Raw genomic sequence first — 16,819 nt, 5'->3', positions numbered from 1 at the left:
TTGATGATTGAAAAGGTTACAAATCTTGTGTTCCGGGTTGAATGTTATGGCACATGTTCGTGTAAATCTTTATGTTATCGTTCTTATGATTAGATTAGGGTTCATAAGGATTTGAAGGTGAAAACCATGTTTGATCGATATATGCTAACCAAACTAATTGGAAACTTGTTAATTGATAAGTGTGAATAAGGAAACTTGATAAATGTTGTAACCGATTTTAGCATGATTTCCGGAAAGTTTAAACCTATCGCACAAGGGGCTTTGATCGCACAAAGAGCCCAATCGCATAAGCCAGTCGGTCGCACAAGACCTCTTGATCGTACAAGAGGTCCATTCGCACAAGCTGGGCCGATCACACAAGTCATCCGGTCGCACAAGATGTCTTGACCGCACAAGAGATCCTCAGTCGCACAAGAACTGTGGGATCGCACAAGTTATCGGGTTTGTTAACAGCTGGGCCGAACAAGCCCAAATCCAGTCGCACAACCCAATAGGATCGCACAAGACTTAGTTATTTATTGGGCCGTAGTCTTGGGCCGAGTTATAGAACCGATCGCACAATACAAGCCGGACCGCACAAGGTTAACTGGGCCGCACTAGTTAATTCTATTTTGTTTGTTTGGGCCAATATGTTTTGAACTGTTATGATAGCTGGGCCGGATTATTCTGTATCGCTCAAGATGGACTATTTGCCTATATGTTGGGCCGGGTAGTATTTTGGGCTTAGACATTGACATCGCACAAGGTGGTTGGGCTCGCACAAGCTCGATGGCCCAACCATCCGAGGCGCACAAGTGTGATTATGATATGCTTTGACTGTCTACGTGCTATACGTGTTTGCTATGATTCATACGTGCATTACTTGAACCAAACCTGACTTGTATGGTAACCCTGTTAGGACGTGGTTGACCACTGTTAGTTCAAGAACCCTCTTCTTTGTGTATCTGCCGAGCAACCCAAGGTGAGTTCACACAGCCAAGGCATGGGGTTCCCAGGGTGGGAATGGGATTGGATGATTATTTCGTGCGTACTTAGTTAATGGAACCTAATGATATAGTCCTTAGGGTGAGGATGGTAAATGATAAGATACGGCTAGACTAGTATACCTACTTGAACTGATCTTCGCACACACGCCAAGGGTTGGCTGCGATAATTATGACTGATCTTCGCACACATGCTTCGGGAAAGCTGCGAACTATAGAGAATAAATCTTCGCAAGTTATGCCAGGGTGGCCGCGATACAAATATACATAGTCTAGGATATTTGGGAGTATTAACCCAAATCTTCGCATACATGCCGAAAGGGCCCGCGATGGAAACCAATACTATACATGAACAATGAACGAACATAATACGACTCATACAATTACTAATACTGAACTTACTTTCTGTGAACTCGCTCAACTAGTTGTTGACTCTCTGCTGCATGCCTTGCAGGACCTTAGGTACATTATGGAGCTTGCACAAGGAGGAGCAGGTCGTTGTGGGCAACGGATTGATAAACACTTATTACGTTACAAACATTTATACTTATGATTGGGTTTTACTTTAATGCTTCCGCTACACTTATTCACATTGGTCTTTGATGAACATCAATCATGTCGTGATGAATTACTTTATCTACTTATATTATTAAATGCTATGTTTGATATGATTGATGGCTTGATCCTGGTCATGTCACGCTCCCAAGCGGTGATACTCCGCAGGTGGATTTTGGGGGTGTGACAGATTAGTTCTAGTCAAAGTGTAGCAGGACTCCAAAAGAGGACCAAAATACACATGGGAGCTTGAATCAGAAATGCAAAGAAAATATCCACGCCTGTTCCAATAGACCTTGAGGACGAGCTCTAAAACAAGGTGGAGAGGATATAACAACCCTAAATTAAACCGACACCCTCGAAATATTTTTGACACCCCAATATATTTTAAAATATCCTAATATGTCCCTAAAAACACCCCGTATGTGAAAACCAAGCCCGAATTATGATCTAGCATTAAAATTAAATTAAAACAAAAATTTAAAAGCTGTTGCGGGGCGCGTAGCCTTCGGCTACGGCCTACGCGGGCCACGAGAGATCGGAAACGAGGCAGCACCCGGTGCCGACACGTGTCATCAACGTGTTGAACCTATACGTGACCCGGATCAGCTACAACCCTAGACCCCCTATTACGCGGGCCGCGTAAGACGACCCTTAAGGTCTACGCGGGCCGCGAGAAACCCGAACTTAGCCCCTATAAAGCTGGAGCTCGGGCCTTCAGTCGAATTCACTCAAATCTTTCTTTCTTTCTCTAAATTTCAAGTAGTATACACTATACTCGGGTCTAATACCCCCTAAATAACGAAGTTCTGCTCCGTTGTAAGTATCATAACCCCTGGATACGTATTAGATACTCTGACCGATTGATATAGGGTTCCGTAACGGCTGTCGTGGTTCTGCCCGATATAGTCGTTGGAATGCCGTCTCGGGGTGGGTATTACTAACGTTAAAATGGGTTATTATACTAACACGTGTGCATTTGTGTAATGTATAGATTATTCCCAGGAAATCCTTACTGAAAACCTAAGACAGCAATGTGAGTAATCTCCTTTTTGCAAATTGTTTTTACAAAACCTCACACAATTAATTATATATTAAACAGTTATTGAGTATTTGTAAGGATACAATTATCGTCGGTATGTTAGGGTTTTGTATACAAAATTTGTTACTGCCTTGCGAGGGGTAACATTTCCACAAGTCGGGTCTGACAGTACCGTGGGTGGTAATTGGTATGACTTGGAAATAAATGTAATTGCGAGACCGCCCTCAATACTGTACAATGGGTTTTATTAAAACTTGATTGAAATGGGATTCACTCACCAGTATTTCCCACTGACAAAATATTTTTAAACGCGTTTTAGGTAACAAAATGTGAAAGCCAAATAGAAGCCAGCTGGACAGCACTGAAGACTTGGAAAAGTGGCATTAAAGTTACCTAAAAGAAATAGATGTTTTTATTAAATAAAAATAGGATTTATTCCTATGGAATTGTGTATACTTAAAACTTGGGTTTTATCTCATGTGTTGAATATTATGAAAATGTGGTATTTTACTCTGATAACAATATTTCCTAACTACGGTCCTGATGAAATTTCCGCTGCCAAAATTAGACAATACCAGATACCACCGAAACTAGCCGTGGCCGCCCGTTCCCGTAATTGTATAGAGGGACGGGGGTTGCGACAGCACGGTACTTGCTTTTCTTCCCCAATTCCACCAGAACAAAAAATTATGTCCCTTTTTTTGTTCCTTCACCGAACAAGAAAAAAAAACCTCTAGTTCTTCTTCCTGCGACCTTCCAAGAGAACGGGCAGGCGACAGGTTCGTCGGAACCCTAGACAGTCGCGAAGGCGACGGTGGTTCTGGCGGAGGCGGCTTCGGAATCACGGCGGTGATTCACCTGAGCGGCGATGGTTCTGGCAGCGGTGGCAAATGTGTTGTTTCTGGTCTTCAATCGGAAACCCTAGCTTCGCGATGAAGAGAGCGGCAGCGGCGGCGGCTGACGAGCGTCTCTGATCAGAACCCTAGTTTCGATTTCACAGGTCAGTATCTCCTTCCTCCTTCTACACCTCTGTGTTCGTGTTCAACAACAAGAGCCTGTGCTCTGATACCAGTTGTTAGGGATCGAACGGGTCACACGAACACAAATAACACAGAACTCACACATACACACAATCAAGAACACAAAGGTTTATACTGGTTCGGTCCAGTTCTGACCTACATCCACTCTCGGTAACTAGGAGGTTTTGTATTAAGCTTGGGTACAAGAATTTACAGATACAATACAATCATATATATAAGATTGAATGAGAGAGGAAAGAGAAAGACATGATCCGTGAATTCTGGATCACAGGGAAGATTGGACCAACCCTGCTTTTTATCCTCTTATCCTGACTTCTGAGTCAACTTGTCAAGTGGCTTCACACTCAACATTTCTGTTTAGCCTGATTAGTTTCAGACTCTCCTCAACCATTTCCCAGAGATCTTAAGACCTCAGTATTGTTTTCAGACGTCTGCTCCAGTGCTCATAAGCCTCTCCCTTAACGACAGGAATAAGGGTAGCAGCCATCAGAAGAGGATTCACTTATTCTTCCATTTGAAAGGTTTGAATGGTTTCTCACACACTAAAGATTCAGATGAGAGCACTTGCTAGCTCTGATACCACAACTGTTGGGTTTAATAGTTATGATCACACACAAACATAACCACGTACAAGGACTCAAATGTTTGGTTCTTTATTGACTGAATTGAAGTGCATACATCAAAATAAAAAGCTATGACTATATAAAGGAAAAGATAACAGCGGCTATAGCCGTATAACTAGGACATCTCAACAACTTTGGGAAAACCCTTTATTCATAAAACTATTAAAAAGAACTTACTAAAAACCAGCAGACTAGGAACCAGCATAACTACTTTATGTGTGCGTGAAGTGACCGTTGAACCACGTGCTTTGAATCATCTTTCAACAAAATTAGTTGGATCTTTCTATATGGGTCTGGGACGTTCCTTCTTGCTTTTGACACCTACGAGGCTTTTGTAAATATGTTAAAAGAGGAGGAAATTGTGGGATCTTTCTATATGGGTCTTGGACGTTCTCGGAACAGTCCAAAGGTATTTTACAGTGATTGATACAACTAAGAATTCAATAAACTACTCAACTATTTAACTAATTGTTACATTAGTTAATTTCATTTATTTTATGAATAAAATGGGTACTAGTTAAGTTGCAACTGAATTTGTTATGGTGTAGCTATAAGCCTATAATCCATATATAACCAGAGACGTTCAACAGTGAGTTTTCATTAGCAATTTTAACGTTGAAATACATCTTTATAAAGTAAATTATTTGTATATCTTGCAATTTTTATGCATGCAAGTTAATATCATTAACAACTCAAGATACACACACGTATAATCATGGTACCGTATTATAGGATTATATATGCAAAGTAAGTCCTTAAACATAAGTCATAATACATGAGTTTATTTGACAGCTGGAAAAACACATATAGGATCTAAATATAGTCAAATACCAAGATGTGTATTTGATAGATGGATATAGTTGCATAAATTTGATCTTATTTCTTATCAATATACATAATATTCGTTCTAATCGCATTTATAAATTTACGGATAACACGGTCAAGATGCAGCTTCAGTTTGCTCTGAGCCCTCTAATAAAGCTCTGGAGAAAGGCGTGGAGTGATAGTAACTTCAAGGGGTTCTGCCTTGGGCAAGGTAAGTCCTAAGCCTTCGCTCATATCCACAGGCTTCCCCATTGGTGTTGATAAGTCAAACCCTTGAAGTAACCGAGCAAATGTCAAGTGAAGCACATTCGAAGCAAACATGGTTGCAGGGCACATTCTCCTTCCAGTGCTGAATGGAATGTATTCAAAGTTCTGACCCGAATAATTTATCTCTGAGTGCTCCTTAAGAAACCTCTCTGGTCGAAACTCATGAGGATCCGACCAGACTTGTGGGTCGTGGTGTAGCTTCCATACATTCATGATCAGACGAGTCCCTTTGGTGACATGATAGCCCCCGATTTTGCAGTCCTCAATGGCCTCATGAGGTCCTGCCAAGGGACCTGGTGGGTACAGTCTGAGTGTTTCCTTAACTATGGCTTGTAGATACACAAGATTTTTTATGTCTGATTCTTCCGCCCATTTCTCTCGTCCTACATGGATGTCAAGCTCTTCCTGTGCACCTTTTAGGATGTGGGGGTGGTTTAGTAATAGAGAGAGTGTCCATGTCATTGTCACAGCAGTGCTTTCTGAACCAGTCCACATGAGAACCTATGAAGATCAATTTTTGTATGTAAGCATTGTAAAAAAGAATGCAAAACATAAGAAATAAACTTAAGTTGTATTCTAGCACATCCATAGGTGCTACGTAAATTTTACTATTGTATTCTAGTGGTTGTACCAGAGTTAAGTACCAGTCGACGACGTTATAATAGTTTAATAATTCAAGATTTTTTTTTTTTTTGGGAAACATTAACCCTAAAAATTTAAGTTCTAAGAGAGTTGAATTACATTCTGAATTTCATATTTCATATATTCAATGAAATAAGACAGGCAACAAACTGCGCCACCATCCCCTTCTGAATAGAAAATACTAATCTACTAAAAATAAAGTCTCGCCCCTGAGGGGTCGAAAAGTTACTGTGGACCACACGCTGAACTCTAGCCAAGAATCGAACCGCCTCCGGCGCCAAGGAGCCGAACGTGTCAAACACCAAAGGGACAAAGGCATGCTGATTATCCTCACAAGCTTTCGCGTGCTTTTCCACCTTCTTTGACTCTACTTTCAGTACCGTTTGCCCCGCCACAAACCCATTTTCCCGGAACCCGGCTAAGGGGGATACACCTGTGAGATCGACACAAGCATGTTTCCCGCCCTCCCAACCAAAACTAGCACGTCAGTCGGGCGTAGGGTGGACCTCCCTTCCGCTGGGTCCGTAAGAAAATTAACTGGTGCCTCTTTCTTTGCCGAGATCCCTGCTCGTCTGAGAATATCCATTAATGCGTATCGAACAAAGTCATGGCGATACTTAAACCCCGACAACTCTACGGTGCAATGCATGCTCCCGGTATTTATCCAGACATGCTTTACGGCAAACTGGGCAGGTTTGATCATTCGAGAACATGGGGATCATCAGATGGTACTTAAGGATTGACCGATACTCCACCGCTGACATACGTTGACCCAGACCTTCGATAGGAATAACAGTTAAGAAATCCTGGGCATGAGGCCTCTGTAGGCATTCAATGACGGCTTTCTGGCGAGGGGACAAATGGAAATCTTCTCCCAAACTTTGTGCGATTCGACAATAAAGGGCATTCGCCAAAGTTTTCTGTGGCGTTTTGGGGGCGGTGTCCTTGTTAGAGAAACCGCCGAGATCAAAGTCCGGGAGAGATTCATGCAAGCGTTCCAAGGCGCTGGCATAATCCGGGTCAGTGTTAGCAACCCCACTGTTACGTAAAATGTGGTCCTGCTACTCCCAAGATTGAGACCTGGAAGGCACAAAGGCATAGGCAGCCACATCCTGGGCCGAAAGAAGGCCTAACCCACCAAGCCGCATTGGCAAGGTCGCGATCCGCCACTGAACTTCACCAAAAAAAGGCCCCCCACATACGACAATGTCTTCTATTACCTCTCGAAGACCTTTATCAAAACATGAAATAGCATCATCCACAAAGGGGGGCTGGGAAGTTCGCATACCAAATAGCAACTTTGCAACCCCCATACAAGATCTAAGCAAGAGGAGTTCGCTTTGAGGATCTCGCAACAAAGGAAGTTGTCCCATAATATCAACAGCTCGCGTTGCCCTTTTAGCCGCTAGACCACTAATGAAACTGGCATCATGGCTGACTGCCCCTCCTAGCAGTTTGACACCTCTCTCCGGCCTCCCAATCTCACTGGGGAAAAGCCCTGGCCGTACCTTCACCCCGTTGCATGTCGGCCAAAATAACTCAGTTTTTCTAATATTAAGTCGTAGCCCCAAGGGTGGACCCTCCGAACGAATGATGTCAAGAGCTTTAGCAACCTGAACAGCGTCCCCGATAACCATTCCACATCCAAGTACCAAGCATGGAAGGGGAGTTTCCAGTTTTCCTGCACCCGTAGCACTAAGGGGTGTAAGGTTAGGGCAAAAAGCAAAGGTCCTAATGGATCCCCTTGCTGGACCCCCGTGAATGCCCCGATGTGGTCATTCCCCACGTATAGCCAAGCAGGCTGGGCATACAGAAATTTAACCCACGGGAATATAGAGGGGCAATGGCGATGGACCTCGTGAATCAAAACCGAACGGTCAACTAAGTTGAAAGCGTTAGAGAAATAGGGAAAAAAAACTACAATTCTAATTTCGATATAAAAGAAAGAAAATATACAAAAAATATATGTTTCATTACTTTTCTATATAAATAAGATAATACAAGTTCCTGTATATATATACACACACAAATATATAAAAATATATGTCTCACTACCTTTTTTATATAAATAAAAACGGTAGATGCACGGTACCCCCGATCGCGAAAGGGATCCCCCTTCTTAAGCTAGCGACCCGACAATGTTGCCTAGCAGTGAAACCCCTGCCAACTCGAGTGTCCTCGGGCCGGTTTAAGGTGAGGATCGGTGGCCACTGACTTGACACCCAATGGTTATATAAATAAGATAATACAAGTTCATGTATTTGTACACACAAATATATATCTTATATTGACTTTTTAAAAATTAATAATAAATACTGAGCGCACAAGGAATCATCGCAAAAGTTCAAGATTTCTTAGTGTGTAACATTTTAGCGCCACATCAACTTTTTCCACTTTTCTCACTTTCCCTAAATTTACGCAGTTTGCTCCGAAATGCACGATGTCGTCTTACTTTTCCCTAAAATTCTCCAAAATCAAATTATTTTAACATAAATTAAGTTGCTAGCTAAACTGGTTGAAATCTTTAACCCAAGAATAAAGTTTTCACACACTATTATATAAACTATTGACTTAAAAATCAAGAGAAACGAATCAGTAGAGGAGTAGGCCTAGCCTGACTGGCCGTCTAGCCATGAAAACAATGAATTTTAGACTAAATTTCTTGAGGTTTCTACTTTTTAATAGTAGACAGACTACACCTTATATATGTTAAAAGCAACAAATCAATAATGTATATGTAGTGACTGTTATATATATACATATATATTGAGATTGGTAAAAAACAACGTTACTGACCAAAGTTGTTGCCTTGATGATGGTTTCACGCCCATAGCCAAACATTTCAGTGTCTTGGGGTAGGGATGACAGCATCAGATCCATGAAGTCACCTTCTTTATTGCTACCACGTTCTTGTCTCTTCTCAATATGTTCGTTAAGCCACTTTTCAATGACACCATCAAGCTCTTTAGCCACTTGCTTCATAGATTTAAGATGCCCTCCAATGTCCATCCATTCAAGATTTGGAAAAAAATCAGACACAACAAAGAAGCCTGAAAGGTACAGTAGTTTCTTTATGGCTTCTTTTACATGCGAGTCTTGTTCGTTGTTACCATTAGAGAATGCTTTCCCCACTAGGATTCTTACAATTATATTGAGCGGTATGCACTCGAACCACTTGCTTATGTTAATTGCAGATGCTCGACCCCCATTCCTTTGGCACAACGCATAGAGCTCCATAATGGAGTTTTTCACCTGTGAGGTACGGATGTGCTTGAACATTTCAACACGTTGGCTTGTAAAGAGCTCAGAAACCGCCATCTTTCGCATCTCTCGCCAATACGGATCGACCATATGGTGACATTCCAAAACCAGCATTGTCGTAGTTCAAGTAGCGGCCCGCAGAGAGATTAGGCCTGGTTGCAAAATTTCTTTCATTGATGGTGAAGCAATCTTTCACCATCTGTTGACTGCTGATCACCAACGCTTGGTGACTACCGAGCCTTAGAGAGTAAGCAGGCCCGTAATCATCAGCCATATTTCCTAGTATACGTGGGATTGGAACTTGAACCCGAAGCTGATGAAGGTGTCCTATAAAAGGCAATGCCCCTGATGGTTCTGGAGCTACTAGTTTATTACCTTTTTCTTGTGTTTTTCTCATGCTTATTTTGTAAGCATAGATTATAGAAGAAAGCAATAACCCTATAAGTGTTAGAAATTGAAGAAAATATGCCATGTTAATGCTGTTGTGTTTTGTTATTTTTGCTTAGCATAACCAACATTTGAGTTATATTTATAGCCAAGATCTTCTAAATGGAAATAACAAATATCTAGTTGAATGGTTACGATGATGGATCTTGGCATCTTGTAGCTCCTGTTAGATCTACACACCTACGCAAATGGGTTTCTCTTTTAATTACTTTAATGAACATACTAGTGGGTTATCATTTACACTTCCTAATGGGTTCGAAACTTAGATAAAAATAAAAAAAAATCGTGTAACGATTAAAAAACCATATGGCCACATTATAGTCAAGGAAATTTTACGCCGTTGTATACGAAGCCAAGTTATTCGAACAAAAGTTACACCAAAACGTATATAAATATAAGCATGAGAGACGCACGTTGTAGTGGGTTGGATTAAACGTAGATAAAAAAATACGCAACAATAGCATATTTAGAGACGAGGACCGGGTGATTTATAAAAACCAACGGTTTAAAAAGATGTTTAATTGAAAAAAAAAAAACAACTAAATTGAAGGGGTGTAAAGCAAAATTAAACTAAGTGCATAAGGTGTTATGGTTGACAATGACAAAAAAAAAGGGTCTTTTTTGTGTGTGTATATATACATTAGTGAGTGAATTGCCAAATTTTTTTATTTATATACTAAATTTCAAAAGCTATACGCTATTTTCTTTAGCCCTAACTTAGTTAATTGTTTTACGTTCAATGTGATGACACAAGGGTAATTTAGTCTTTTACCCATATATACATACTTATATATACATAGAGTAGGGTTCGCACGGAAAGTGTGTTTTTCCTAGAAAGTCTAGGAAGCGATCTGGTTCATCCGATTGGTGTGTTTAAGGGTTGAGATTAAATCAATGGCAATTTTGTAATATTTGAGTTTAATTAATTGATTGTTTTAAATGAGTAGGGGCAATTTTGTCAATGGCCGTTTATTAAATCAATTAGATAACCGCCCAATTCCTAATTTCAAGCGATTTTCCCCCTCTCTCTCTCCAAACCCATCTTGGAAACCCAAATCCCTACCAAAAATAACTACAATCATGGAAGAATATAACTTTAGAAACGATGGAGAGCACCGGATCAAATTAAAACACTTCTCCATCTCCGAGTTCATCATCACCATTCAAATATTGTTCTTATCATCTCCATTTTGTTGACGATGTGTTTTAACACCAAGCAAATTAATACAGTTGTGTTTTAGCAGCAAGCAGATTCATACAGTTGTGGTTTAGCATCCAGATTCATACATATGTGTTTTAACAGCAAGCAGATTCATACAGTTGTATTTTAGCATTCAGATTCATACAGATGTGTTTTAACAGCAAACAGATTCATACAGTTGTGTTTTAACAACAAGTAGATTCATACAGTTGTGTTTTAGCATTCAGATTCATACAGTTATGTTTTAGCATCCAGATTCATACAGATGTGTTTTAGCAGCAAGCAGATTCATACAGTTGTGTTTTAGCATTCAGATTCATACAGTTGTGTTTTAACAGCAAACAGATTCATACAGTTGTGTTTTAACAGCAAGCAGATTCATACATTTGTGTTTTAGCATTCAGATTCATACAGTTGTGTTTTAACAGCAATCAGATTCATACAGTAGTGTTTTAGCATTCAGATTCATACAGTTGTGTTTTAACAGCAATCAGATTCATACCCTGTGTTTTACCATCTTTATATTGTGGGATCTATAAAGAAAATTGACTTTAGCCCTGTAAACTGTTAAAACACAGCACCAAGAACAAGAACATGCTGATAAATTCCAGTAATCTTCTGAACAATGGAATATGCGATGTAATGTGACATAGACAATAACATAAAACACATTCAGATTGTTGAAATGCAAAAGAACTGGTAAAACATAACCTGATTATATATTGACTTCAGAGTGTTAAAACACACTGACTTCAACCTCTCTGACTGGTAACACACATCACTAAGAACATGTTGATAGTTTTCAGATAAACACATTGACTTCCAGATTTGAATTCGAAAATAATAAAATTCCGAAAATCATGGCTTTTTAGTTAATGAAGATACATTCCAAAAATAAAATTAAAATGTGAAATTACATTATAGCCCTTCTACTTAAAATCCCTCAATGACACATGTCCAATTCTTATTCCTTCCTAGACTTTCTAGGAAAAATAGACTTTCCACCCAACTCCTACTCTCTATATATATATAGGGGACCGCTAAAATGAAAACCAACTCCAGTTGTAAGAACCGTGAGAACCACTCTCCACCAATCATATTACACCAGCACAAAGGGTGTTTTGGTCATTTACTCAAATTGTCTAATCTCCCTCTCTCTTTTCATTAATACTTGCAGACTTTTAATCTCTCATCTCTCCTCTCTTCTCTTTAGACTTTAACTCCATCTTCTATTTTCATCTCTCATCTAGAGAAAAACAAACCTGCAACACCAAACCTCTCATCTCTTTTGAAACTTCCAGGGAATTTCTCTCTTTCGTCTATGATGAAGATGAAGAGATCATCATCTTCGTCACCTTTAGCCATCTGAACCCCACCCACACCGGCATCACACCCAAACCGGCACCACACCGACGCCGGAGTTTCAGATGTACTCGTTGCCGGCATCACCCACCCCTGTTTCTCTCTCTCTCTCTCACTCGTTCACCACTGGCATCACCCACCCCTGTTTGTTCCTCTCTCACACTCGTTCACACTCGTTGTAAAGAGAGTCCGAGGAGAAAGAAAGAGGACGACGGCAGTGGCGTTGCAGCGGCGACGGTGGCGTTGCAGCTCCGGCTGAGAAAGAGGACGGCGGCGGTGGGATGCCGACAAGGTAGCGATGGTTTTCTTGATGTTTTTTTGTTCTGATCTTGTGTCTCTGTTTTTGTCCCGATCTTGGATGTTGGTGGCAATGAACAAAGGGTTTTCCCATTATTTTTAGCAACTATGTTTGGCATCTACAAAAATTTTTATGTTAGTAAGATCAAAATGGATTTTTAAAAACCTATACGGTCAACAAGATTAGTATATTTAGCTTTGAGTTATTATTAAAAGCTTGAATTATTTATCAGGATCTGGAAATATTGAGTTGCAACTGTTTTGAATGTTTTTTTTTAATGATGCAGGGTTGTTTGAATGATGTATTTTGTATTCTTTGATTCTGTGGGTTTTGATCTGTTTGGATTGGGGCGGCGATGATGCAAAAAAAACGTAGATTTTGGTGACGATGGCGTAGCAAGGATGGTGGAAGGTAGGTGTCACACCCTAACCAATGGCGGAAACATCGGGATGAGACGAACAAATCGCTCAAAAGCATCATAACACTATTTGTGACAATATAATTAAAATTAAATTCCATCAAATACTAAAATTCAAATACATCGTTCAAATAAAACAAAAGAAAATTCAAACATAGTTTATTAAATGGGTTTCTAAATCCATCCTAACTTGATTCTTCAACATCTTGACTATCAACAAAAAGTTTAAAATGATTAACATCCTGCAATATGCATTAAAATACAATCAACAAAAAGTTGGTGAGCATACAAGTTTGATACATATCATAATATGTTTAAAATGATTAACATTCTCATATCCAACATGAATAAAATGATTACTAGTTAACAGTATATGCTCGAAACGATGTTACTCTACATGCCCAAACCAATGTTTACGCAATTAAAGTGCCTTTCCCAAGGATAGCGGGTGGGGTGTTACAACCTATAGCGCCATAATTGTTAGGGTAGGCTTGTACTAAGTTAATGAGCATATAGTCATGAATGTTTACATTAGCATAATATGTCTAACAAGAATCAAATGTTCCATGTGCAATTTGGATATAGGGTGCATAAAGTAACATTCAACGTGATAATGTGTTTTGCATAGGAATACATATTGCACCCAAAGTGATTTAAAATGGCAAAAGGGTCACGTATACTCACATTGGTTGCGTTTGCGATTTCTTGTATTATCGCACGAGTAAAGATTGAGAGGATCCAAAATTCAAAACGGGTCGGATTTCGGGAACCTATTTTTGACGGATGTTACAGTCTCCCCTACTTTAGGAGATTTCGTCCTCGAAATCTAAGAGGAAACCTTTGAAAGGATGGCATCTAAAGATTCAAAAGAAAAAAAATAGAATGGATGAGACTTGATCATAATGTTTTGTTAAGAAAAATTGTTTTCATGAATGTATCACATAGCACATAGTTTCACATAGCATATAAATGTTTCGATTAGTTTCACATAGCATATAAAATGTTCAATTAGTTTCACATAGCATAATCATGAATTTAACATAGTGTAACATAGATAACAAAAGCATCGTAAATTTAGTTTGTCCGCGAAAGAATATTATTACTTGTTTTAGATTGCGAATATAGTGCGATTCGTGTATCCAAGCTTGAAATGAAAGTAACGTTCAAATATAAAGTTCCATTGAGAACGAAGAAGAGTTGGTAACTAACTCTTAGGTAAGGAAATCACCCCTAGCTCATTGGTGAAGTTGAAAATTGAGCGGAGCTAATCGTTAAGGTAAGGAAATCACTCCTATCTATACGATAAGCTTCCATTTTTGGAAATCTGAGTATTAGCATAAAAATTTAAAACAATCCACATAACATACTTAGTTAACAAGATTAACGTATCACTGGCATGTGAATAAACAGGTCAACCCATCGTGTACCGCAATTTAAAGACTTAACATGACCTCACGTTCACGGGTGGTGCGCTACTCCTATAGCACTACGCATAGTGCTATACATGTTAAGGTGTGGGTTCAAGGACAAGTTCATCACATAAGAATAACCCAATAATCACGAATCCAGTATAACATATTAGTATGCATGTATTAAATTGAAATGATATAACGTACAAATGTAAAAAACATGAAAATTGAGATAGCATAAAAGAGATTTAACGTAAAACATGGATTTTCACGGAACGTAACATATGACTATTCCAAAGTAAATCGAAGTCCTTTTCGAATTAAGGAAACGTGCTTTGGCCTAATAGACAAATACTCTCATCGAGAAGCGATTAACGGTATTTGTCCTTCCAGTTACTACACGTCCTTAATCGATTGGGAAAATCGAAACTTTGGCGAGATTGAAAATCGAGGAGTGGGACTAGTTAACAAGATGCGAGTTTCACCTCTAACTTGATAACATCATACCCTAATGTGGTTGGTACTTATCAAAAGATAAAGGTCCACTAGAATATGAAATGGAAATTTCCTTAAAGATTTGGATATCACTCCTAACTTGAGGGTAGATTTCGTGCAAAATTCAAAGTTTAGCTGAATGAAAGTCATCACCAAATGTGGGAATCACCCCTATTTTGGATGAATCGTTTCAATTGTGTTATAAGAGTGTCTTCCAAGCCTCCAAGTAAGTATTGTGTTAGCCTTAGGAAAGGCATATATGTTAGAAGACCAAAGAGAATAGAGGGAAGCAAATAAGATAGAAGGAAAGTAGTTTTAAACAACACATAAGGATAAGCTCCTAAACTATAGACTAGGTAAAAGCATTCCTACTTTTCCTAATACACTATAGTTATGGCTCTGATACCAATCTGGTATCAGAGTATTCCTACTATAGACTAGGGAAAGTATAGCAATTTTCCTAATTCCCTATAGTTATGGCTCTGATACCAATCTGTCACACCCCAACCGATGGCGGAAACATCGGGATGAGACGAACAAATCGCTCAAAAGCATCATAACACTATTTGTGACAATATAATTAAAATTAAATTCTATCAAATAGTAAAATTCAAATACAACGTTCAAATAAAACAAAAGAAAATTCAAACATAGTTTATTAAATGGGTTTCTAAATCCATCCTAACTTGATTCTTCAACATCTTGACTATCAACCTGCAATATGCATTAAAATACAATCAACAAAAAGCTGCCGAGTATACAAGTTTGATACATAGTATAATATGTTTAAAATGATTAACATGCTCATATCCAACATGAATAAAATGATTACTAGTTAACAGTATATGCTCGAAACGATGTTTCTCTACATGCCCAAACCAATGTTTACGCAATTAAAGTGCCTTTCCCAAGGATAGCGGGAGGTTAGCATGTTTTACCTAACAATACCCAAGGATAGCGGGCGGGGCGTTACAACCTATAGCGCTATAATTGTTAGGGTAGGCTTGTACTAAGTTAATGAGCATATAGTCATGAATGTTTACATTAGCATAATATGTCTAACAAGAATCAAATGTTCCACGTGCAATTTGGATAGAGGGTGCATAACATAACGTTCAACGTGATAGTGTGTTTTGCATAGGAATACATATTGCACCCAAAGTGATTTAAAATGGAAAAAGGGTCATGTATACTCACATTGGTTGCTTTTGCGATTTCTTGTATTATCGCAAGAGTAAAGATTGAGAGCATCCAAAATTCAAAACGGGTCGGATTTCGGGAACCTATTTTTAACGGATGTTAAAGTAGGTTTTTGAACGTGCAACCCCACTTTGCAGCCTCTGATTATTGGAAAATCGGAGCCAAACCCCGTTTTTTTTCGAGATACACATTGTTTTGATGTTGTTGGTTTTTTAATTTTTTTCCACCCAGTCGATGATGATAACAATCTATCTGAGATACCTACCGAGTTTGCGATTTATGGGTGCGTTCGTTTTAATGTAAAACGTAAAAAGTAAAACGTAAAACGTAAAATGTAAAAACTTTAACGTAAAACTTAAATTATAAAAAGTTTAACGTAAGACATAAAACGTAAAAAGTATACGTAAAGCGTAAAACGTAAAAAGTTTATCATAAAACGTAAAACATAAAAAGTTTAAAAATTTTAGCGGAAAACGTAAAAACGTAAAACGTAAAATGTAAAACGTAAAACGTAAACTTTTTAACGTAAAACGTAAAATTTTTAACGTTAAACGTAAAATTTTTAATGTAAAACGTAAAACGTAAATTTTTAACGTAAAACGTAAAACGTAAATTTTTTAACGCAAAACGTAAACTTTTTAACGTAAAACGTAAACTTTTTAATGTAAAACGTAAAACTTTTTATGTAAATTATAAAACGTAAAAAACGACGCGTAAAAACGGTGCGTTAAAAAACGACGTGTGAAAAAGC

At 38.7% G+C, this 16,819-nt stretch overlaps 1 protein-coding gene across 1 annotated transcript; it reads right to left on the bottom strand.

The window, feature by feature from the left end:
• Positions 1-4,980: 4,980 nt before the first annotated feature.
• On the bottom strand, positions 4,981-9,752 carry LOC110873500 (xanthotoxin 5-hydroxylase CYP82C4). Its single transcript, XM_022122440.2, has 2 exons — positions 8,774-9,752; positions 4,981-5,836 (listed from the first exon to the last, which is right to left on the bottom strand). The coding sequence occupies exons 1-2, from the start codon at positions 9,350-9,352 to the stop codon at positions 5,216-5,218; spliced, it is 1,200 nt and encodes a 399-aa protein (XP_021978132.1). The 5' UTR covers positions 9,353-9,752; the 3' UTR covers positions 4,981-5,215.
• Between the last annotated feature and the right edge of the window lie 7,067 nt (positions 9,753-16,819).

Source organism: Helianthus annuus, chromosome 8 (assembly GCF_002127325.2).
Source record: "Helianthus annuus cultivar XRQ/B chromosome 8, HanXRQr2.0-SUNRISE, whole genome shotgun sequence".
In the NCBI taxonomy this organism is placed as follows: domain Eukaryota; kingdom Viridiplantae; phylum Streptophyta; class Magnoliopsida; order Asterales; family Asteraceae; genus Helianthus; species Helianthus annuus.
This window is presented reverse-complemented; position numbering and strand designations above follow the sequence as displayed.

Excerpts from the sequence above, each read along its gene's own strand:
- LOC110873500 (XM_022122440.2), bottom strand. The coding sequence starts at position 9,352 with ATGCTGGTTTTGGAATGTCACCATATGGTCGATCCGTATTGGCGAGAG. Across the intron at positions 5,837-8,773 it reads TCATCAAGGCAACAACTTTG|GTTCTCATGTGGACTGGTTC; the intron begins GTCAGTAACGTT and ends TGATCTTCATAG.